Source organism: Puma concolor, chromosome A1, assembly GCF_028749965.1.
Source record: "Puma concolor isolate L17-30 chromosome A1, mPumCon1.1.hap2, whole genome shotgun sequence".
Taxonomy (NCBI): domain Eukaryota; kingdom Metazoa; phylum Chordata; class Mammalia; order Carnivora; family Felidae; genus Puma; species Puma concolor.
This window is the reverse complement of record NC_141667.1, coordinates 84,788,383-84,813,897: the sequence shown is the minus strand read 5'-3', so window position 1 is coordinate 84,813,897 and position 25,515 is coordinate 84,788,383. Positions and strand designations below refer to the sequence as shown.

Below are 25,515 nucleotides of genomic sequence, written 5' to 3'. Positions count from 1 at the left end.
GACAATTGTCAATGAACAAACCTCACTAAGGCAATGACTGAATTTTGTGCAAGATTCTCAAATTCTAAATATATCACATTAAGGAACACCCATTTTATTTTCAATTGCTTGAGTGGATGGGATTAAAGCAAATGCAGTTGTACTATAGGAATTTTCTGCCACTCAACTGCCAGTGAAGTAATGCATGAAGAATTCTTATTAAGTCAAAAGAGAAGAGAATGCATTTGAAAGCATAATTTACCCCCTTGATTAAGTTTTACGAATGGAAAGATTCAGGATTCAAGGCACTATGGACCCTTTTCCCAACTCAAAAAGAGACCCTTTTTATTAATAACCATTAAAATGCTCCACATTTTAAAGTATGCAACATCATGGCCTCATTACAAATTAGGTATTTAGGGAAAACCGCATTTCCTTCAAAGGAAAATGTTAACAACATACAATTCCTTCATCATGCATTTTTAAATACTAAGGAAAGTTATGCAACTGTTTTCACAACCAAGGCTCAGGCAACTGCCCAAGAAGCCTATAGAATTGATATCAATAGGAGTTTTATGCCTGATGGAAAACCAGTCTACAGATTTTTTTAATCTGAAAAATAATGTCATCACTGTGAATTCCACTTTGGAATACAAAAGCAAGGATTACACTGTGTTGTTAAAATGTTAACAACTGCATTTCATTCTTTGAAAAGGCTATATAATTTTCCTAAAATAAAGAGTTGATTGTATCTCTTATTACTGTTACAAGAATTTGATATATCACAAGGTTTAAGAGTTACAGCATGTGCCAACTATCAACCAGAAAAAATGAACCTGATTCATAATTCACTTTGAAATGTCTAGTTAGTCAATCAAGTGATTTGTAATCATGAAGACTGCCAGAAATGTAGTGAATAATGAGCTACAGTAAAATCCCTGGGTTTTTTTTTAGTATTCTTTTTCATTATGTGACTTTTGTTGCCATTTTTGATCACTGTTTCTCAGCAGCACACATATTTACTTACAAGTTTTTGACTATTAAATAGGTTAAAGGATATACAAGTTGAATGACCAGAGTATTTAATGTCTTCCCACAAAATTAAAAGTCTTACTGTTTGGGGTGCCTGGGTGGCTCAGTCAGTTAAGTGTCCGACTCTTGGTTTCAGCTCAGGTCATGATCTCACGGCTCATGGGATCGAGTTTTGTTTCAGGCTCTTCACTGTCAGCATGGAGCCTGCTTCAGATTCTCTCTCTCCTACTCTCTCTGTCCCTCCCCCACACACTCTCTCTCACTAAATAAATAAACGTTTTTTAAAAAGTCTTACTGTTTATAGCTTGAGCAAAGAAAATTACATTCCATCCAACTCCCTTCACGCACACCTCATTTTATTTATTTAGTGAATATGCTGTTTCAGCATAGCAAATTTTAATTCAGTACATTTTCATAAGTTGTCTCTATATAGCCTAAAACAAATAAAATCACTTAACATAATATAGTTAATATCAGAAGCCATAAGCTTCCTTTTACTATCTTCATTGTATAACATTCCCTTAGTTAAAACTAATGTAAGCTGATGGCCAAAGAACATTTAACCTCTAACTAATATAATCTTATTAAATTATAAATAAACAAAATATAAATCAACCCAAAGTTCGGCATATAACTAAAAAGGTAATATGATAAATTAGTGTTTTTCTAAATGTAAAACTACTAACCTATGTTAGAATCTGTCATTCTGATAATACTGGCCATCATAACCATTTTAATCAGGATTACATGACATAAGAATTACAGTTTTAAAGCAAATAGAACTTTAGGGGTGCCTAGACAATGGCTCAGTCGATTAAGTGTCCAACTCTTGATTCTGGCTCAGGTCATGATCTCACAGTTGGTGAGACGGAGCTCTGTACTGAGAGCACTAAGACCACTTGGGATTCTCTCGCTTTCTCTCTCTCTCTCTCTGTCTCTCTCTCTCTGCCGTTCCCCCACTTGTGCGCTCGCTCACACTCTCTCTCTCAAAATAAATAAACATTTAAAAAAAAAAAAAACTCTGAAGCAAATGAAACTTTATTTTTTTAATGTTTATTTATTTTTTGAGAGAGACACACAGAATGTAAGCATGGGAGAGGTACAGAGAGGGAGACACAGAATCTGAAGCAGGCTCCAGGCTCTGAGCTGTCAGCACACAGCCCGACAAGGGGCTCAAACTCATAAATGGTGAGATCATGACCTGAGCCGAAGTCAGACACTTAATCGACTGAGCCACCCAGGCATCCCATGAAACTTTAAATGTGGTAAGAAACAGGTTCATTCTTTCACTTATTTTTCATCATTTTCAAACAGAAGGATCCTTTTCCAACTTTAGACTGATCATTATACCAAAGCACATGTGGATCTCCTTAAGGGAATTAATAGAGTCCTTAAGTCAAGATGTATTACACTTATTATTAAAATATATTATTTCAGAAAAAATTCAACTATTGAAATTTTATGGGTAAATTTCCAATAAGTGGTTAGTCGTTCAAGATAACAAAATTGCAGACATACACTATACTGCCTCAAGGAAGCTAGTATGACTATGGTGAGACTTCAGGAACAATACTGTTTATAACACTGAATATCCCAGAAAAAATGTAGTAGCACTCCACCTTGGAATTCATTTTATCTCCATTATCACACCAACTGTGAGGAAAATCTTTTCTTTCCTTGTAGGTTACCCATCTGTTTAATTCATTCACTTAACAAATGCTTATTAAGCATCTATATGTACCAGGAATTGTACTAAACCCTGGGGATATAAAAATGAATTAAACACATAGCCTTTGTGCTTGCCATTAAGATATGTAACAGTCTAGGGGCGCCTGAGTAGTTCAGTTGATTAAGCTTCTGACGCTTGATTTTGGCTGAGGTCATGATGTCATGGTTCTGGAGTTTGGAGCTCTGTGCTGACAGTGCAGAGCCTGCTTGGGATTCTCTATCTCTATCTCCCTCTCTCTGCCCTTCCCCTGCTTATGCGCTCTCTCTCTCTCTCTCTCTCTCTCTCTCTCTCTCAAAACAGATAAATAAATCAATAAATAATCCTTAAAAAAGAAAGAAATCTATAGTCTAGAGAGATATAATAAGTGCAATAAAATATAAAGGTACATAAATATAAAATATAAGGTTCTCGGTTTAACTGAGGTAGACATGTAAGGAGTATACATGACATGGGGGAGTAAGGAAGAGGGCTGCCGGAGGCAAGCTTGAGACAACATGGAATGGACCACTAACAGAAAACCTTGTATGTATGCTAAAGAGAACACAATCTGTACCTTAAAATCCTTCAATGGTTTCTCTTGTTTGTGGAGGGAAAAATCATGGGATCATAGGTTTCCAGAATGTCTATTCAATTTATGTAATATGGCTTTCCTCAACAATGGTCACACTAACATTTCATATTGCATTATACACCTGTTAGAGAACTAATATTACCATTTTAGCCTATCTGCTTTATATCAACATGTAAATAATCTCCCAGAACAAGGATCTCCAGCTCTAGCAAACTTGCAAATTAAACAACAATTTTACTACCTGAAGAGCGGGGCAGACACTAAAGTTATAGCAAGTTTTCCAAGAAAGCATTATCAAGAATCCATACATGTGATAACATGCACGCAGCATACACACAACATGAAGTATACACAATATACTGGCAGGCTGTCCAACATTGTGTCTACATAAAGTCACAGAAGCAAATGTTTCAGCCAGATACATTTTGGTATACCTCAGTCAGTCGTACAAAATCACTGTGAACTGGCCAGACTGTGCCTCAAAAGTGAAACAGCGCATTCTCAAGTTGCGTAAGTAAACCTTTCAAGCAGCTTAACACAGCACTTATAAATAGGAGCTCTGGGCAGAAGTTCTGAGGCCACATAGTTCAGGACTGAAATCCTTGGTCATTCACTGACCTTACGCAAATTATTGAACTCTGGCTCTAAGTTTTCTCGTCTATAAACCTGAGATAATTATTCCTACCCCACATAACTGTTGTAAAAATATAATAAAATATAAAAAGCACTTAGAGTGGAACAAATTACATCAGTTTTAATAACAGTTATATAATTATAATTATTAATTATTCAAAAAGTAGTATCACATCACTACACCTGCAATAGAAATTATTCTAGTAAAGACAAACTCAAGTTTATACACTAAATAAGTTTAACTTCCACTATAATGTTAAAGAAATTTCTAAAGTCTAGTCCAACCGAAAATGTTTGAGCTAGGCCTAATGAGAAAACAATAATGCTGAGACAATCATCTTAAAATAATGCTTTCAAGAAATGAGACTTTTGAAAACGCAATGAGTTATACTTAATAACTACTTATAAGGCATGGGAAGGGAAAGCCCAATCTTCCTACAAAAATACTGAGTGCCTTTTTGAGGAAAAGAAAACTATGCAATCAAACCTTTTCTCCAAATATAGTGCCATGTTATTCCTTTTTATATTCTGTGGCCTTTTACAAGCCATTTAATATAGATGATAAGGCTGGTTATAATCATGGAACATCATGTACCTGTAAAGATCCTCTCCCTACAGAGAGACCTGTTTTTTGAAGTCAGTGAGCATCAGTCCTACCAGTCTTTGATTTGGGATTTGTTTATATCCCAAAAGAAGAAAAATTAAAAGGGAACAGTGACAACAAAAAAGATTGAATAGTACTAAAGCAGAACTGTAAAAGAAAATTTACTCTGACAACCTGACATTGGTGATGATTCAAGTGAAAACAACTTGAGTAAAGAGGGCCAAAGCAACATCAGTAACTGTTATCAAGTTACTTACATACAATGTTACACACATGCAGACACACACACAAACATCATGGTTAGGAAGGATTAGGTCAAATCACAAATGTAATTCGTGAAGTGAAGTAATGATTAATGAATACGCATTAAATAATAATGACCTGAATTACAGATTGCTATTAGATACACTACTACCGCTTGTAATAATATTAAACATATATGGTCATCCACTGTATATCTAGGAAAGAAAGCCTGTGGCAAGCATCAACAATGGCTACCAGTTGAAAGACCAAATAATGTATTTGAAAACAGACGAGAATCTTTACATTGATACTGCAGTTATCTGAAATTTCCTGAAATTAGTAATATATTTTATTTTTTATATAAATTTTTTAATGTTTATTTATTCTTAAGAGAGCAGAAAGAGACAGAACATGAGTTGGGGGAGGGCCAGAGAGAGAGGAAGACACAAAATTCAAAGCAGCCTCCAGGCTCCAAGCTGTCAGCACAGAGCCCAATGCGGGGTTCAAACCCACAAACCACAAGATCATGACCTGAGCCGAAGTTGGATGCTTAACCAACTGAGCCACCCAGGAGCCCCTGAAATCAGTAATATATTTTAAAATAAATAAGTAACATATGTGATTCTGTTCTAGCCAATATTCATTCAAATAAAAGTCAAGAATTATAAGTTAGCTAGCATGTGTTATATGGAAATAAGAATGGAGGTGAGAAAGAGTACTCAAATTGGGGCACCTGGCTGGGTCACTTGGGAGCATGTGACTCTTGATCTTGAGGTCAAGTTCGAGCCCCACACTGGATATGGAGATTATCCTTAAAAATAAATAAACTTTATGGGGCGCCTGGGTGGCGCAGTCGGTTAAGCGTCCGACTTCAGCCAGGTCACGATCTCGCGGTCCGTGAGTTCGAGCCCCGCGTCAGGCTCTGGGCTGGTGGCTCGGAGCCTGGAGCCTGTTTCCGATTCTGTGTCTCCCTCTCTCTCTGCCCCTCCCCCGTTCATGCTCTGTCTCTCTCTATCCCAAAAATAAATAAACGTTGAAAAATAAATAAATAAATAAATAAATAAATAAATAAACTTTAAAAAATAAAAGAAAGAAAAGAAAGAGTACCCCTACTACTTTTAGGTATATTCATAAACACCAAACTGTCACTTCCACCCCTTTTCATTGTCAGGTTGATTTCTGTGTGAATCTTCACTACACTCTAGTAATAAAGCATGATGGTTTAACATCCCATAAAACAAAGTTTAAACCAAACTATCGCTTGATAATGCTGAAAACATCAAACAACACTAGTGTGATCTTTCCTGTGTGAAGATGACACTGACTCACCTTCAACAGAGATGAGCTTCAAGTTGTTTTTCCCCAAGGGAGATGAACTCGCTGATCTGGCCAATTCTCTTGCCAAAGCTCCCTGGTGAACAACAGCTTATATCTGCAAGATGAGTGTTACCAGTGGTCACAGAAAATAACAAAATAAAATTATTAACATAGAAATGAAACCTATGCCTTGGTCCCAAACCACTATGTTTTAATGAACTAAAAACAAAGTCAGAGAAATACATATATTTTATAATACTTACATACAAAATTGTACATGTATTTACTCTCATTCATTTTATTTGATCTTTCCCTGACCTAAAAATACAAACAGTCAAAGGCTGACCTCTATTCCTGAGTAAAAATGTTCTCAGCTGTCTTACCTAAAACAAAGATTGCTTCTGACATGTAAAATCAAAAGTGTATAATGAAAATGCTCAAAACATGAAAGCATGCCAACTTTACATCCCTCATCACCAGTAGCAATAACTGAGGAAATTACAGAATATTTTTGTTAATGTTAGCAACATTTTCAATAGCATTAAATTCAGTATGACTACAGCCAAAATTACTGTGACATTTCCTAAAATCCTGAAAAATACTTCCATTTTTTATGAAGAAAAAATACTTTCATTACTAGCTATAGTGTTTATTCATGTTAAAACAGAAGTTTGTAATTAAATATTCCTGATATAGAATTTTATTAGTTACCAGATGAATCTCCTTCATAAGAGTTAAGAAGTTGGTTCAACATTACCTGAAGACATAGTTTTTAAGTATAAGTAAAGTTGATGTTATGTGCTTCTTTATTATTGAAAGGAATAAAAATTAGATTAGCATCTGTTAATAATCAATAAGGAGCTACTTACAACTAGATACAATTCAAACAAAAATACAATGCTAAGCATCTACAATGAGCAAGGCACTCACTATTTGGGGTTTCTGTGAACAGGTATAAGAATAACAAAGCATAATACACAACCTCAAAGAAATCACAATATCAGTATTATTAAAACATTCCACTTCCAGTTCTACATAACTGTTTGCAATAACAAACAGCGAGAATATAAAGGGTGAAATAGAAAGCACAGCATCATACCAGAGAATGGTAGCTACCACAGGGATGAGGCTCCTGGGCTCCTCTTGCAAGTGGATATAAGGAAGTCTCGATAGAAATGTTGAGAACATCTGCTACAACCTGTGATGCAGGCCCAATGCCACCTGTAACCAAATAAACTTTGTTAATTTAAAGTCACTGTACAACTGTTTCCTCTCACAATTCTATTTCAGTGGGTCGGTCCCCTTAACCAGTCTTCACTGTATTTCTTACCATGATTCCCCACCCACTCACCAAAACTGGAAGTTCTCCACTAGGCTGCAAACTCTTAAAGTTCTCCTTCATTATATTTTTTTTCATTTTTTTAACATTTATTCATTTTCGAGAGATGGAGAGAAACAGAGCGTCAGTGGGGGAGGGGCAGAAAGAGAGGGAGACACAGATCTGAAGCAGGCTCCAGGCTCTGAGCTATCAACACAGAGCCCCATGCAGGGCTCAAACTCATGAACTGTGAAATCATGACCTGAGCCGAGGTCGGACACCCAACTCAATGAGCCACCCAGGTGCCCCTAAAGTTCTCCTTCACTTTAGTTTCCCATTTCCACAATGCCCAGCAGAATACCTCACAAACTGTAAATGCCTAATAATTGCTTGATAACTTGAAATGAACTAGTCATCTTATTCCCTTATCAAAATACCACTTATTCTTGCTATAGTTCTATTCCTGGCAAGGCAGTATTAGATGAAAACACAAGATTGTTTACTTATTCAGCAAACATTTTGCTCAAACACCTACTAGGTACAATGCTAAGTGCTATATATACTAACATAACTAGCACATGACCCTTGCTCTTAAGTAATTCAGTCTAGTAAAAAAGATAAAGATGGTAGACTCTGAAAACTATAAAAACACTGATTAAAGAAATTAAAGATGATGGGTGGCTCAGTTGGTTAAGCGCCTGACTCTTGATCTCAGTTCAGGTCATGATCTCATGGTTCGTAAGTTCAAGCCTTGAGTCGGGCTCTGCGCTGACAGTGCAGAGCTTGCTTGGCATTCTCTCTCTCCCCTCTCTCTCTCTGCCCCCAACCCGCTTGCTCTCTCTCAAAATAAATAAACTTTAAAGATATTTAACAAATATTGTTAAAATGTCTATACTACCCAAAGCAATCTACACATTTAATGCATCCACCAAAATACCAACAGCATTTTTCACAGAGCTAGAACAAACAATCCTGAAATTTGTATGGAACCACAAAAGACCCAAATAGCCAAAGTAATCTTGAAAAAGAAAAAGCAAAGTTGGAACCATCACAATTCCAGACTTCAAGGTATATTACAAAGCTGTAATCATCAAGACTGTATGGTACTGGCATAAAAACAGACACACAGATCAACAGAACAGAATAGAAAACCCAGAAATGGACCCACAACTATATTCTCAACTAATCCTTGACAAAGCAGGAAAGAATATCCAAAGGAAAAAAGTCTCTTCAACAAATGGTGTTGAGAAAACTGGACAGCGACATGCAAAAGAATGAAACTGGACCACTTTCTTACACCCTACACAAAAATAAATTCAAAAGGGATGAAAGACCTAAATGTGAGACATGAAACTATAAAAATCATAGAGGAGAACACAGGTGGCAACTTCTTTGACATTAGCCACAGCAACTTCTTACTAGATATGTCTCCTGAGGCAAAAGAAACAAAAGCAAACATGAACTAAAGGGACTTCATCAAGATAAAAAGCTTCTGCACAGCAAGGGAAACAATCAACAAAACTGAAAGACAACGTTCAGAATGGCAGAAGATAATTGCAAATGACACATCTAATAGATCCAAAATCTATAAAGAACTTATTAGTAAACTCAACACCCAAAAAAAACAAATAATTCAATGAAGAAATGGGCAGAAGACATGAATAGACATTTTCCAAAGAAGACATTCAGATGGTTAACGGACACATGGAAAGATGCTCAACATCACTCATCATCAGAGAAATGCAAATCAAAACTACAATGAGATATCACTTCACACCTGTAAAATGGCTAAAATTAATAACAAAGGAAACTACAGATGTTGGCAAGGATGCAAAGAAAGGGGAACCCTCTTACATGGTTGGTGGGAATGCAAACTGGTGTAGCCACTCTGGAAAACAGTGTGGAGGTTCCTCAAAAAAGTAAAAATAGAACTACACTATGATCCAGCAGTTGCACTACTAGGTATTTATCCAAAGGATACAAAAATACTGATTTGAAGGAATACACCCAACTCGATGTTTAAAGCAGCATCATCAACAATAGCCAAATTATGGAAACAGCCCAAATGTCCATCGACTGATGAATGGATAAAGAAGTTGTGGTGCATATATACAATAGAATATTACTCACCATCAAAAAGGATGACATCTTGCCATTTGCAATGATGTGGATGAAGCTAGAATGTATTATGCTAAATGAAATATGTCAGAGAAAGACAAATACTATATGATTTCACTCATATGTGGAATTTACAAAACCAAACAGATGAACATGGGTCGGGGAGGTGGTGGGAGAGGCAAACCATAAAACAGACTCCTAACCATAGAAAACAAACTGAGGGTTGCTGAAGGTGAAGTGGGTGATGGAATGGGTTAAAAGGGCGATGAATATTAAGGAAGGCACTTGTTGTGATGAGTGCTGGGTGTCATATGTAAGTGATGAGTCACTAAATCCTTTTCCTGAAACGAACACTGGAACTTAAAGCCTGTAACACTGTAACTAGTATTTAAGGCTTGAAACTAAAAAAAGAAAAAAGATGTGGTATACACACACACACACACACACACACACACACACAATGGAATATTACTTAGTCATGAAAAATAAATGAAATCTTGCCATTTACAACAACATGGATAGAATAGAGGATTATGCTAAGCAAAATAAGTCAGTCAGCAAAAGACAAATACCATATGATTTCACTCATATGTGGAATTTAATTAAAAAAACAAACAAGCAAAGGAGAAAATGAGAGAGAAGCAAACCAATAAACATACCCTTACCTACAGAAAACAAGTTGATGGTTACCAGAGGGGAGATGGGAGGGGGGATAGGTGAAATAGGTGATGGGGATTAAGGAGTGCACAAGTTTTGATGAACACCAGGTATTGTATGGAAGTGCTGAATCACTATACTGTACACCCGAAACTAATATTACACTCTGTTAACAACCAGAATTTAAATTAAACTTTCTTTAAAAAGAAAAAAATAAGAAAGATAAAGAAGGAAATTAGTCACTATGATACCCTGTCATCAGTTTATAGCCACTTTTCTAGAAAGTGCTACAGATACTAAAAGAAAACTGGCTTAGAATAAAGGCTTTAGAGAAGAAATGTCATGTGAAATGAGTATTTAAAAAATAACAGCCATTGAACAGAGGGACAAAAAGAAAGAAGACATTCTTAGTGCAGGGGAGAGGTGAAAAATTATAGAGGTGCAAAAGGGTACACAATATTCTGAGAAATTCTAAAAGCTTTTTGGAAAGTATAAAATGAGAAGAAAAAGGCATGAAAAAGATCACAGAGATGCCTATTATGCTAAATAGCTGGACCTCGGTCTGACTAAAGGAGGTAAGCCAGAGGAGTGATGTAATCATTAAAAAGATCTTGGCAGTAGTGTGAAAGACAGGAGGAAGGACAACAGGACAAGGCAAAGGACTAAATCACATGAGACAAAACTGTCTTGACCTAATGGTTTATGGAATTATGGTGACCCGATTCATCATCAGTGGTCATTAGGTCTGTTCCCCAATGGGTCTCAAATTCAGATACATATTTAGAAACAGGTGTTGATTTATTTTAGTAAACTATTTAGGTGGTATAATCTCAATCAAAAAGCATGGCAGGACTTTCATAAGAATTGTATCAAGATGCCAAAATGTTAATAACAACTAGCACTGGGTAGTAGAGATATAGGTCATGTTTTTCTTGTTAATGATATATTTCAAATTGTCTACACAGTAAAATTAAAAATAAATCCTACAGGAATTTCTTGAAACTTAAAAATTAAAATTGGCCTTAACTCTAAAGGGCCAGAGCCAGGATTCCTTCACAATATAACTGGCCCAAAGCCTCCCTTTATCACCAGGGCCCACTCTACATAAAATACACATTCCTACAACAGAACCTCAACCCATAACCTCTCTGGTTTTTTTTTGTGTTTTTTTTTTTAATTTTTTTTTTCAACGTTTATTTATTTTTGGGACAGAGAGAGACAGAGCATGAACGGGGGAGGGGCAGAGAGAGAGGGAGACACAGAATCGGAAACAGGTTCCAGGCTCTGAGCCATCAGCCCAGAGCCCGACGCAGGGCTCAAACTCACGGACCGCGAGATCGTGACCTGGCTGAAGTCGGAACACTTAACCGACTGCGCCACCCAGGCGCCCCAACCTCTCTGTTTCTATAGCATCCTCTTGCTCTGAATATCTAAATCCCAACTTCATCATACCACCAGCTATACTGATTTTTTTTTCCTTTTTTTTTTTATTTATATATGAAATTTATTGTCAAATTGGTTTCCATACAACACCCAGTGCTCATCCCAAAAGGTGCCCTCCTCAATACCCATCACCCACCCTCCCCTCCCTCCCACCCCCCATCAACCCTCAGTTTGTTCTCAGTTTTTAAGAGTCTCTTATGCTTTGGCTCTCTCCCACTCTAACCTCTTTTTTTTTTTTTTTCCCTTCCCCTCCCCCATGGGTTCCTGTTAAGTTTCTCAGGATCCACATAAGAGTGAAACCATATGGTATCTGTCTTTCTCTGTATGGCTTATTTCACTTAGCATCACACTCTCCAGTTCCATCCACATTGCTACAAAAGGCCATATTTCATTTTTTCTCATTGCCACGTAGTATTCCATTGTGTATATAAACTGATTTTGTACTTGAATTTCCAAAAGCTCATTATCTGCTCCATACACTGTGACACTCCATCGTATCATTTATTGAAATCCTTCCTAAATACTTCTCCAGTCTGTTCTTCCTACAGTGTTTTAAGAATACTACGGTAAAATCAGTCCTATTCCAAAATGAATATTCAGACCTGACTCACTTATGGGCAGACATGCATATAATTATACCAATGAATTGATAAACTGCAAACATTGATCACTATCAAAGAGTTTTCAAATCTATTATCTCAGAAAAAGTTGCCTACTGTTATGAGTTGAATGGTGTCCCCCCAAAAATATGTTGAAGTCCTAACCCTCAGTACCTGTGAATGTGACCTTATTTGGAAATAAGGTCTTTGCAGATTATCAAGTTAAATGAGGTCATTAGGATAGGCTCTAATCCAATATGACTGGTGTCTTTATAAATAAGGAAACTTTGGACATAAAGACAGAAACATACACAGGGAGGTCACCACATGAAGATGACGACAGGGATCAGGATGACGCATCTATAAACCAAAGTATACCAAGATTACCAACAAACCACCACAAGCTAGGAGAGAGGCATGTAATCGATTATCTTTCTCACAGCCATTGGAAGAATTACCTTGACAACACCTTGATCTTGGACTTCTAGCTTCAAGAACCAGGCAACAATAAATTTCTGTTGCTTAAGCTACCCATTTTGTGGTACAATGCTACACAGCCCAAGCAAAATAATATACCTAATAAGGGAAACTGATTTGTCCCCCTGGAAGTCACTAAAGACAAAAACATTCTGAAGATTGCAAACCAGTAATAATAAATTTTCTTGCTATTCATTTTTCAACCTCTAGAAAAGGTGGTATTTAATAGCTAAGTCAACCTAGTACCAAATGACTCTAAGGAAAGAGTTTCATCTATAAAGTACCATTTATAAAGCACATAATCAAACAGAGAGAATATTATCCTATAGCTATTGGGACATAAAAATAACATGAAATTATATAGATTTTCCTTTGTTTTATAAAAGAGTTGCTCTATGCACTTTTATGTGCCTGTGAGAATACAATTTGACCTATAATCCGAAGATAATACAATGAGTTACTTGATGAGAAGCAGGAAAATCAGCATAGATCAGGAATGGGCTCTAGAGGGACACATACTTCAAATCCTTGTTATGTTACTCATCAGCTATGTGACTTGAGCAAATTACTTAACCACGGTTGAGCCTCAAATTCTTCACCAGTAAAATGGGAACTTTAGAGTTTATATAAACAGATTAAACAATATATGAAATATGCTTAGCATATAATGATAAGAAGGTTTTACAATGTATATAAAAAGGAAAATTCATAATTAAGCATTTTTTTATACTTCTCTTGGGGAGGACAACTATTAAGCAAGTTTACGTAAGAACAAAACTCTTCATCATACACACTGTATATAAAAATATAGTCTTTGGCTAGTTCCCTACTATAAAATGCAGAAGTTTCAGAATTTTAAACCTATTGGTCAAAACTCAAAACACATTTAAACTGATTAATATTGGAACTGAAATACAAACAGGATCTTGGTGACTTTTGGCTCTGTCACAGACATCAGTTGGTATGCTGCTTTCGAAGCTCTGTAATACCACTCCCTTATTCCTTCAGATCACTAAGCTCTAGCCAGTCCAAACAACAACCCATAAGTTGTCAAACTAGACTGACATGAGCCTGAGCCTAATAGTATAGTACAATCCACTGGAACCTTCTACCGAATATTACTGTTTTTTTTGCCTTTTTAAAAATATCTTATAAAATACACATCCCAAAACTGTAGCTAAATAAAAAGGGACTTATTTTGGAATGTGTATATTTGTTGTGGGGTTTTTTTTAATGTTTATTTATTTCTGAATGAGAGAGAGACAAAGCGCAGGTGAGGGAGGGGCAGAGAGGGGGAGATGCAGAATCCAAAGCAGGCTCCAGGCACCAAACTGTCAGCACAGAGCGACACAGAGCTAGAACCCACAAAGTGCAAGATCATGACCTGAGCTGAAGCCTGACAAAACCAATTGAGCCACTCAGGCGCCCCACGAATGTGTATATTTGTTTTGAGAAATGTATAAATAATGCAAAACCTTATCAATCACTAAAATTCAAAAGGACCGTATTTTCTCACTCTACACAAAATATAAATTATACTTTGACTGTTTATTGTAATACTTGTAAATTGAAACTTACACCTACATCCACATATAAACAGATAGAAAAACTACAAGATTAAATCCAAAAAGACTTTATTATAGGGGTAGGGGTATTTTTGTTAAAGTTTTTTATCAAAAACAGCTATCTACCTAGGTCAGATCTATTGGCAAATAAATCAACAACTCATTTTTTGTGTGACAGCCAAATAGTAACCGTTCTTAGCATCCTTTAATAAACTTTGGTGAACTATAAAAACATGTTCATTTGTAATGCTATAAAAACATGTGCAGGGGCACCTAGGTGGCTCAGTAGTTTGAGCATCCGACTGTTGATTTCGGCTCAGGTCATGGACTGAGACGCACATAGGGCCCCACACTAAGAATGGAGCCTGCTTGGGATTCTCTCCCTCTCCCTCTGCCCCTCTGCCCTGCTCACAGTCCCTTGCTCTCTCTCTCGCTCTCTCTCGCTCTCTCTAAAAAAGAAAACAGAAACATACATGTTCAATGCGAAAATTCAGTGTTTCCATTGACGCTAATGGGAAGTCAAAACCAAACACAGGTATTTTTCTAAATATCTATGAAAATATGTTTTGACTTCATACTTAGTGTAGTTCCCAACTTTAATTTAAATATACTGTTAGTTGAGGTTTTTTTTAAATTTACATTGAAGTTAGTTAGCATATAGTAACAACGATTTCAGAAGATTCCTTAATGCCCCTTACCCATTTAGCCCATCCCTCCTCCCACAACCCCTCCAGTACGGAACCCTCTGTTCTCCATATTTAAGAATCTCTTATGTTTTGTCCCCCTCCCTGTTTTTATATTATTTTTGCTTCACTTCCCTTGCATTCATCTGTTCTGTGTCTTAAAGTCCTCATATAAGTGAAGTCATATGATATTTGTCTTTCTCTAATTTCGCTTAGCATAATTTCCTCTACTTCCATCCACGTAGTTACAAATGGCAAGATTTTCTTTTTTTTTTTTTTTTTTTTGAGCTTTGACAAAATGAACCTGCTTCTTGCTAAAGCAGTAGCACAAAGGGTGCTTTTCAGAAACATTGTTAGGCAATTGTTTTTTATTTACAGAGAGATATTGTTAGGCAATTATTTTTTATTTACAGAGAGATAATTAGACTGGTATACTTAAACAAAATAGGGTATCAGGAAAAATTCTTAGATCTTATATTCTTTAAAAAAACTGATTTAAAGTTAGCAAATGCCACATCCTATTTGTTCAAGATACTATATTAATATCATTTTGGCTGATCCCAAATTATAACTCCAACAATTTTTTAAAAGGCAAAGAACAGCAATGGAAACCTAAATGTATTTTCTTTTTCTCTTAAAGTCTTCATGTAGTAATATTAATAAAATCACAAATACATTATATTAAGAAAATATAATCTGTTAAATTATTGGCAAAAGACCATATCGATAATTATTCCCTGAAGAGCAATGACTTTGCTTTTATCTATCTCACATGCAGTAAGCATGACAAGAATTCAATAAATAGGTGTTAACTGTCTATATCTCAAGAACAATAAGCACAACAGCAGCATAATTCTCCTAAGAATCAAATAGTGAGAAAATCCTAAAGATCTGGGATTTCGAAACAGGCCATGAACAAAATTTTACAACATGCAAATCTAACGTTAGTAGAAGAAAACTCTACCCTTTACCCACAGAAAAATTCTGAGATCACATCTGAAAATTGTGTGTTGGCTGTGTCAATAGAAAATACACAGCCAATGCTAGTTTTGAAATAATCTCAACTTGGTCTAAAGTACAGTCATTAAGAACTGAGTACAAAAAGCGCAGATATTTAAGCACCTATAATCCTGATAGTATATATGGCAAAAAATATACATAATATATAATCATATAAATATATACATACATACATAAAAATATGCACTTTTTTTTCCAAATTCAGAGGTTTCTGTAAACAATACATCACCTTTCTTCAAAGAGCTATATAACTAAAATAGTAAAATAATATAAATGGACTATACATTGTTGTGTCTCACCGTGGTTTCTCTAGTGTTAGCACTGCTGGCTTGGTGATTAAGATTCCATATTCTCACCACTACTGTCCAGATTCATATTATGGTCAAGGAGAAACAAGTTAGCAAGGGGCTAGTTTCCTCTACTCACATTTTTTCTGCTGAGTTTCACCTACCTGATAGAGCAACAATGGAGAAATTTAATGAGTGTAGAAAAGTCTTTATATTACCCATTACAGACGTTCACCAGAACTTTCAACTAGACAAATGCCTTGCAAATATTTACAGACAGACATACACACACAGACACACACACACACACACACACACACACAGCTTTCTCTCCAGACAGAAATGTTACAGATATGAAAGAAATAATATTTAGTATGAGCAAATAAAGCAATATGCTTCATAAAAAGCAATATGCATTTATAAATGCTAAATAAAAGGAGTACTGAATGTTGACATCTGATTACATTGAATCTCTCCTCCCCAAACTAATATGCTAGGGAAAATTTCCTACTAGCAGCTGCTGAACACATAAGATAATTGATCTAAAATAGAGAAAAATGTGTTACCTGCCTTGCTTGTTAAAACACAACTACCTTGAGAATATTTATAGCACTGACAAAGCTACGATTAGTAGCTTCATCTTCCCTAAAAAGAATGATTGCTACGATTACAAGTTTCCTAGTATGTATTTATAGAACCAAATAATTTATTAAACCAAGTTTTTGGTCTTAAAGCAACAGATTTGGGAACAGATAGTCTTATAATAGGATACATTAACTCCATCTCTAGTTATATTGAAATTTTTTTCATAGGAAAGGCACGGCACTGTGAATATTATGACTCAAGCTTACTCATCTCAACTAAGAATGAATTAAATTTGATAGAGTAAAAACCTGAAAGAACGTACATGCATGGAATTCTAGGTTGCCATTTTTAGAATAGGGTTTTTCTCCAAAGAGATTTTAAAAATGTGTTTCAAAATTATTCTATTTGTGCTACTCTCAATTTAGTGCTCTGATAAGTTGGTTGCTAAATAGAAACAAGAAACAAACTCATTTTCAAATAGAAAGTCATTTGTGATTTGACCACAACATAAGCTACAAAAAAAAGAAAGAAAGAAAGAAGCAATTTGTCAAAGTCCTGACTGCCAAAATATATTGAAAAATAGATATATGTACACGTAAAGAGACACTTATATTTGTGCCCATTCCTATTTTCCTGGTCCAGTTACCATGAAGAGATCAGAAAACTGACCACACAGTAAGACAACTATCGAAAGCTTCATTGTACCCAAACTACCATTTTTTCCAGGAAAGTCCAGAAAATAAAGAAGAAAACCGCAGCCTCTACAGGAGGCTACGCATTCAGTCTTCTCCTTCTATAGGTAGCTTACAGGCTGATAATGGCTTCAATGTTTTCCCCTACAGGAAAAATACTCTTAGAGAAAAACCTTTTCTGCATACACAATCACAAAATTATAAAAGCCTACAGACAGTCTTTAACCACAGGATACCACAGTGGTCAGTTAGCCAGTACCCAAAGCAGACAATGTGAACTGAAGAGAAGAGTGCTTTGAATGGAAGTCAGGAGAACTAAGTTTCATTCCTGGCTCTGGATTTACTATATGGTCTTCAGTAAGTTACTTAAATTTCTCTGGGCCTTTTCCTTTTGTTTGATTTCATATGGAAAATAAGAGGTAATCAAAAAACTTTAATTATGCCTAGGAGGACATCAAAGAACATGTGGATCTGTCCACAACTTCACAGATGAAATATGATCACTCACAGGTGATTAGACGAAAAAGGTTCCAACAGCTTTCACAGCTTCAACATCTTAAAATTAATTCATTTAAAAGGACAAGTCACTTACAACAAATCTTAAGACATGTCAAGAAAAATACTTAAGAGGCAAAAAAGATAATGATCAAATTTAGGATGATGATTATCTCTTCAAGAAGCCATCAGGGAGTAAGATCAGGAACAGCTTCAATTGTACAGGTAACACTTTACTTCTCAAACAGTTTGGAGCACATGTCTGTTTTTCTTGATATGCCACATTTTGTCTGAAATACTTTCTAACCATTTTTTTTTTTTTAAGTAACCACCAAAACATCTTTAACCAAAAGCTGAATGAAATAAATGAAAACACTTCCCTGGAATATTAAAGGTCAATGGAAATAGTGTGTCAGTTTCAAACATTCTCCTCATGAGCTTAAAAGGCAAGTATCGGGGTGCCTGGGTGGCGCAGTCAGTTAAGCACCCAACTTCAGCCAGGTCATGATCTCATGGTCCGTGAGTTCGAGCCCCACGTCAGGCTCTGGGCTGATGGCTCAGAGCCTGGAGCCTGTTTCTGATTCTGTGTCTCCCTCTCTCTCTGCCCCTCCCCTGTTCATGCTCTGTCTCTCTCTGTCCCAAAAATAAATAAACGTTGAAAAAAAAAATTAAAAAAAAAAAAAAGGCAAGTATCACTATGATCCCCTAATATGTGGGGGAAAAGAGTGCTGGGCTATAAAAAAAAAAAAAAAAAAAAAAAGGAGGGGGCGTTGCCTGGGTGTCTCAGATGATTAAGGAACCACCTGACTCTTGATTTTAGCTCAGGTCATGATCTCATAATTCGCGGTATCAAGCGCCACTTCAGGCTCTGGGCAGATAGCTAGGATGCTGCTACGGATTCTCTCTCCTCTCTTCTGCCCTTCCCTGCTCACATGTGTGTGCACTGTGTGCAGCGTGCACGCACTCTCTCTCAAAATAAATAAACATTTTAAAATATATTTCAAAAATATGTACATAAAACTATTTCCAATTTCCAGCTTAGTAAAATATTAAAAGAACACACACAGCGCAAAACACAAAACAAACTGTATTATTAGCACCATGATTGAATCACTTAAGAATACTCAGATAGCTAATAACTTTTACTCTAAACATCTGCCTAAGAAAAATACATTCAAGAGTCACATCCGTTAGCCTAGTGTTTAATCTTCAGGGTTGTTTTTACCGAGATTGCAATGATTCACCTAAACTAATCAAAGGCCTGTCTAAACCTCTACATGGAACCTACCTGTAAAAACTAAATGCCTCTGCAATTTCTGAAATTTTCCAACAAGAAAGTACAGGTCATTCAGCAAAATATATTTACTGTATACTACCATAATAGCTATTTAATTGTTATCATTATGATGCAGATATATAATGGAAACAGATGTTCCTTTTTCCTTTCAGCAAAGCACAGGAAAAGCATAAACTTGCTGATACTGCATGGACTACTATCATAGCACAATAGAGGGGGAAAAAACATTAGCACATGACAATATTAGTTTTTACTACACAACTAATTGCATAAAAAGTATAACTTGAGATCATTAAATCAATGATCTACAGAAGGGAAACAAATAGATTTGTATAACCAGCCTATTTCACATCTGCAGTTGAGAAAATACTTCTGAGAGACTAAGTGTATGCAAAATGCTACCAGTGCTTTCAGAAGACAAAGAAAGAATGTTGTTCTATTTTCTTTGCTCATGTAACATAGATTACAATGCTGCCTCTACAGAGAAATTTTTTTCAATAGTACCAGTATAAACTGGAAGAACTTTTCTGGAAAACAATTTGGCCATCAATATCAAGAACCTTAAAAAAAGTCTATACCCTCATCCAAGTGAATTCTTTTGTAATAATATATTGTAAGGAAATAGCCAGAGGGATGAATAAGATTTATTTAAAGCCATTTATCATAACTTTATTTATAATTATGGAAAATTAAAAATCTAACTCTCCAATAGAACAATGAATAATTATACATGCTAAAACATTAAACAGTCAACATAAATGACTTTAATAATTTTAATAACACAGGAAATTTTCTACTATTTAATGCCAACTGAAAAAAGCAAGATACAAAGTGGTGTCTATCTATATATAAATAAAACATATAAACGCTTGGAGAAAGGCTTAGAGAAATATACAAAATGTCATTTTTAACTTTTGCAAATTATTATGAGCAAATACTAACTAGCTTTTTAATCACAAAAAGTTGTATTTTCTTTAAATAATTAATTCTATATCTATGCTCTAATACTCTGTGTCCTTGTCCAAAGTTTCTAAAAATTCTTTGCACCAAATAGCCCTATAAGTATTTATAAGTGAATTTACCTAAATTTATGTTGACAAGTTACTTGATCCTAAAATTTGACATATAAAGAAAAGTGTTTGTCAATCACATAGACAACACATTTTTTTCCTGAGTTAAATAGGATGCTTACAAATTAGAGAAAATTTTTATGGGACAAATATTATAAATGCTTACTTACAAACTACCAATATGATGTGTTTTAAGTCACCAAGTCAAAGACATTTTTCAAATAAAACTATTTCTAAGCCAGATAAAGTAGCCTATTAATTGTTCTCTCCAATATGCCAATAAAAAGTTTGCCATAGCTTTCATTAGGATTCCTGGTTTCATGATTCTATTTTTACAAAAAGGAGCTGATTTGTCTTAGGCTATTACTGTCTATTACTTCTAGAAGTCTTGAGGAAAGGTGGGAAGCAGCAAATTCTGGCAATCTGCCTAAAGAGAAATCAATGAAACAAATTAATCCTTCGCAGGCTGCAATGACACAGTAATCCATCATTCAGAGCTGCTTTTATATACCAAATCAGAGAGCAGAGGAAAGAGCCCTGGGGGACATCACAGACAACAACTTACACCAACACTGGGAAAATACTGAGGAATCAGTTTATTTAAAGAGGATAGATTTCAGTTGATTGCCTATTTCGTCAAATAAAGATTTTTTCTTTCACAGTGTAGTGAACCCAAGGCCCAATGACTTTATCTTCAGAATTCACTACCAAATACGCTGGCCGACATCAATAGGGGATGAATGTTTTTAAATAATTAGCATCATTAATCAGTATAAACAAATATCTGGCTAAAGTAATATTACTTTTTCCATTAAAACTCCAGGTGTTAAACACATTCCTTGTTTTCAGTACAGACTAATTCTAAATTCACCTACTAATCTCCAACTTAACTGACCAATTTCTGGTAAACCACATTGAAGTATTTCTTTCACACATAAAATGTAGCCATTTACAATATGGGTAATTTTCTAAGTACTGTGTCCAGTTTAAGGACTTGAAAATTTTAATTTCATCTCTTGCCATTTAAGATTCAACAGCAAATCAGATTATAAATAACTTCTTTCACAATAATAAATAGTTCTTTAGCTTTTAATATCATTGGCAATGCTGAAAGATAAAATTAAACATGGTTTCTTTTTTAAAAATAAACATATCAATGTATGGCAGTACATTCACATTGAGTATATTTATTTACACATATACAAGAACATATGCATCTAAATTTATTCATGCTTATGTAGAAACTTATGCACCTGGGTACATCTTACTCTAGTAAGATGTACTGAGTGGGATTATATTTCCCACATCTTACTCTAGTAAGATGTACTGAGTGGGATTATATTTCCTAGATGAAAACTAATGACAAGAACAATACAGTCACAGCAATATTACTATTCCTAAATACAAATGCATCATTCTTGTGGCTGAACGTGAGAAGTGAAAGAAAAGAATTTCCAAGAAATAAACAAAAACAACAAAAACCTGTCACGATGGTCTCTGAAATGTTAAAACCCAGAGCATCTAATCATAGATGCAAAATAGAAAAAGGTTAAATAAATGCTAACTAGTCATTTTGTGAGTGGCATCTTCGATTCTGTGGTCCATGGCCATATGACTGCAATTCCTGGCCATGCTGATACATTTTTAATTCAATACATGGATCTAGTATTTATTGATTTAATAAGGTTAGGGTATTACATTGTGGCTGCTACTGATGAACTGTCAGCAGTTCTATCTAGTAAAATCTTACAGAGGAGTATCTATTTTAGGGGAGAGAGAGAGAACAGCTACGTAAATGTAACCCCTTCACTACCTGACAGTGGCAAGAGTAAGGTCCCTTCTTTCCTAGACTGCTTCGAGCTCCACACATCTTCTACGACTGAAGATGTTGGCTGCCAACTGACCGAGGTGACCGTGAAGAGACTGCAGCAAAGCCTTCCAGGTACACCTTCAAAATGAGGGAAAGCAGTGATTTACATCCCCATCTCCACCCTCTGGCCTCTCCTCATAGGTTGTGAAGCCCATACACACGCAAGGACATTACACATGCGCGGACACACCCAAAGACCTGAGCCCTTACCTTGTCACCTAACAGAGTTTAAAGGAGCCTTCAGTGACTTCTCTCTCTGGACCCTAACATCGTCCACTGCTTCGTTAGCATGCAGGCAGACATAAAAGAAGGGAGAAAATTCACTTTCTCGAAAACAGTTCTGCCAAAATGCAACCCAAGGAGAGAGGCTTTAAAGGCTCTGTGAAATAAGGAGGTACCACAGGATCCAGCATCAGAAAAGGGGAGAGAAATCCACCAAAGTTGCTGAAACACTTGGGGACTATTAAGAAAGCTTTTTGCACTGCTGTGCTACCCTGCTTGTGGGCTTATTTTCCCAACCTAGACACCTGGGAAGCATGTTGTGCTCCAGCTTTTCTCTGACTTTGAAGAAATGGATAATCTAAGGAGTGGTGCTGCTGCTGGGGTCAGTAAAACTATGCTAATTGGTGAACCTAATTGCTTCAAGCAGTCCTGCCTCTAAACAGGGAGAGCACAGTTGATGGAGTCAGTCTGTTCCTAATAAAATGAAGAAGCACTGAATTAAATTCCCAAGGAAGGCACTATAAAAGTTTCCACAGTGTAACCAAATGACTTCACCTATGCTATTACCCCTAAGATGACATCTTTGAAAGAAAGCAGAGCCCAGTCAGGCTCCATATTCATAAATTGGCTGAGCTTAGGCCAGTGAATCTGGATTGATTTAAAAAGGCTTTTTCATCCTTCCAATCAAATGAAGTCACTGTTAATTAGATACTTTCTGTTAACAATGTCACTCTTCTCCACGTTACCTGCTCACACTTGCAGCGCCTCTAGTGCAACATCTGGAGCACCAGTTTCCCTGCAATCAGTCCTCACAAGTTTGGCTGGAGGGTGGTGGTATTTCCGTTTCTCAATCCCTGTCTGGAGGAAGATACTATTCAGTGCACCGGTGGCGAGATACATACCAGCTCGCTAATTTGCAAGATTATACAACACTCTCTGAGAAAACTCTCCAGATACGGTCCCCCAAAACATTTTTTGATGAACTGCACGGCGGTTTCTCTGTGCTGTTCCCGCCTTGCAGAGGTTTTCAAAAACGCCAAAGGCCACAAAGTTAACTCCCACTGACTTTGCGGCTTCTTCAGGCCAAAACTAGAAAATCGGGTTTGAGGTTTCCTGGCCGCGCCCCAGGCCTTGCTGCCTACCCTTCTCAGCCCAAAACCTGAAGGGGACTAGGTGCTCAAGGCAGGGCCCAGCGTTAGTCAGCCCCGGAGCACCGCAAAGGCTCAGAGCGCTCTCGCCAGGGAGGGGAAGACTGCAAAGGCGGTCTCTTTCGACGGTGAGTCTCTGAACTTGACCAAGTTGCGGAGAAGTCGGCTCTCACCCGCTCCGGGCCCATTCCCAGGAAGCTTGCTGCGCCGACCCCGGGACACAAACCGCCAGCGCTGACCGACAGCGTGGGCCTGGGGTTCTCGCAGCGTGCGCCACTCGCCGGTCGAGCCCGTCTTCCTTAAACCCTAAGCCCGCACAGGCCCAGCTCGCGGGCTGGGGACCCCCAGCGCCCGCGAGAGCGCGACCCCTGCCCTCCGACGAGGCCCCGGCGCGCGGATCCCTCGGCCAGGGCCCCTCACCGCGCGCAGCGACACACTTGCGTCGAGCGCCCGGAAGCCAACTCCGCGAGCGAGGCTTCGTGCCCGGATGTGGGCCTAGCTTCCGGGAACTGCTCCCGCCCTGGCGGTGCCCAGGACTGAGTTCCCGGGCTTCGAGGGAAGGTGTGGGGGCCGGCCTGGAGCCCCGACACCGGAGCCCGGTTCGCAGAGAGCAGAATCGTTCGCAAGGGAGCGCCCTTGTGGGGTGAGAAATGTGAGGAGACACAGGGGAGTAAAGGCCCTCGACTGAGCCGGGGATGACGAGGAATCGCGCCAGGTGCCTCCCGGCCGCCCTCAGGGCCCAACGCTGATCCGAGGGCTTAGGCGGACAAGAGGCCGCCACAGGCAGCTCAGGACCCTGGCAGCCCAAAGGCGGCTCGTCGTTAGGAAAGACTCAGGGACCTGCCGCCAGGTCACGGACCTCATCTGGGCAGGGAGCTCCTGAGCGAGAGTCGCTGACCAGGGCGTGCACCTGCACCTGGGACCCTGCCCCTGACTCTCCGGCGCCCAAGAACCTTGAAGACCGCGGCCATGGAGTTCTCCCCTGCCAGGGAAGGCGGAGGGGCGAGGGGGGTGGGGGCGGTGGACGGCAAGGCAACAGTGAGACTTGAATTCCTAGACATCAGTGAGGGCAGAAACAGACTAGATGAGGTTAGACAGTGACGGTGGAAGGACAGAACCATACCGAGACAGGCACACTCTGGGAGTTGGAACTCTTAATTACATTTCTTCAAATCTTTGACCCCAAAGCTTCGCCCGTGACAACGTATGCCTTCTCCGCAAGAGGGTTTGGGGAAATTAAGTTTCCTGGGACTCTTTGATCCCTGGTATGTGGGCTCACAGGGGAAAGCAGACAATAGCAGCCGCCGAAGCACCTGCGATCTCTCAATATAATAAAATCTGGACAGTAATTGGAGTTGTTTCTCCTTACGCTTCCAGAGGGAGCTCAAACCTGAAGCATCAAGGTTATCCCTCTCCAAAGAGTAAAACAGGATACTCGCAAAAGCTGCTAGAGACACAACCGCTCGCACCTAAAGGGGGTTCCCCCTTGCAAACGGGAAAAGCGATCTGGATTTTTTGTTTTGTTTTTTTCATTTCAGCACTTGAGTGGCCCTACGTTGGGGGCTTGCTCAGTGCGGTACACTCCTTTGACACTGACGACTACACTAGAACTGCGCGAAGAGAAATCAGGCGAGGGATAGGGAAGGTGCTGAGGAGAGAGTGTTGGGCAGAAGTCTGGGAAGATGGTGGGCCGGAGACACTCTGAGCCGGCGACGGGACCTAGCGCCGGGAAACCTCAGGACTCCCGGCCCTAGGGCTCTGGGCAAACCTGGCAAAAATAAGGCCACGTGCTTTGGTTTAGCGTTTCAGGGCCACACACAAACACACACACACAGCGACACGTGTCTTTCTCTCCTGGTGC

At 37.9% G+C, this 25,515-nt stretch overlaps 1 protein-coding gene across 1 annotated transcript in view; it reads right to left on the bottom strand.

Moving 5' to 3' along the window:
- LOC147584274 (uncharacterized) overlaps nucleotides 1-24,625 on the bottom strand; it is a 139,000-nt gene extending 114,375 nt beyond the window's left edge. The window contains exons 1-5 of the mRNA XM_086716232.1: nucleotides 24,571-24,625; nucleotides 23,828-24,485; nucleotides 23,253-23,364; nucleotides 7,208-7,329; nucleotides 6,121-6,223 (exon numbers count right to left, since the gene is read on the bottom strand). Of these exons, the coding sequence (XP_086572358.1) occupies nucleotides 23,316-23,364; nucleotides 23,828-24,485; nucleotides 24,571-24,625 (762 nt within the window). The 3' untranslated portion in view covers nucleotides 6,121-6,223; nucleotides 7,208-7,329; nucleotides 23,253-23,315. The remainder of the gene's footprint in view (nucleotides 1-6,120; nucleotides 6,224-7,207; nucleotides 7,330-23,252; nucleotides 23,365-23,827; nucleotides 24,486-24,570) is intronic.
- Between the last annotated feature and the right edge of the window lie 890 nt (nucleotides 24,626-25,515).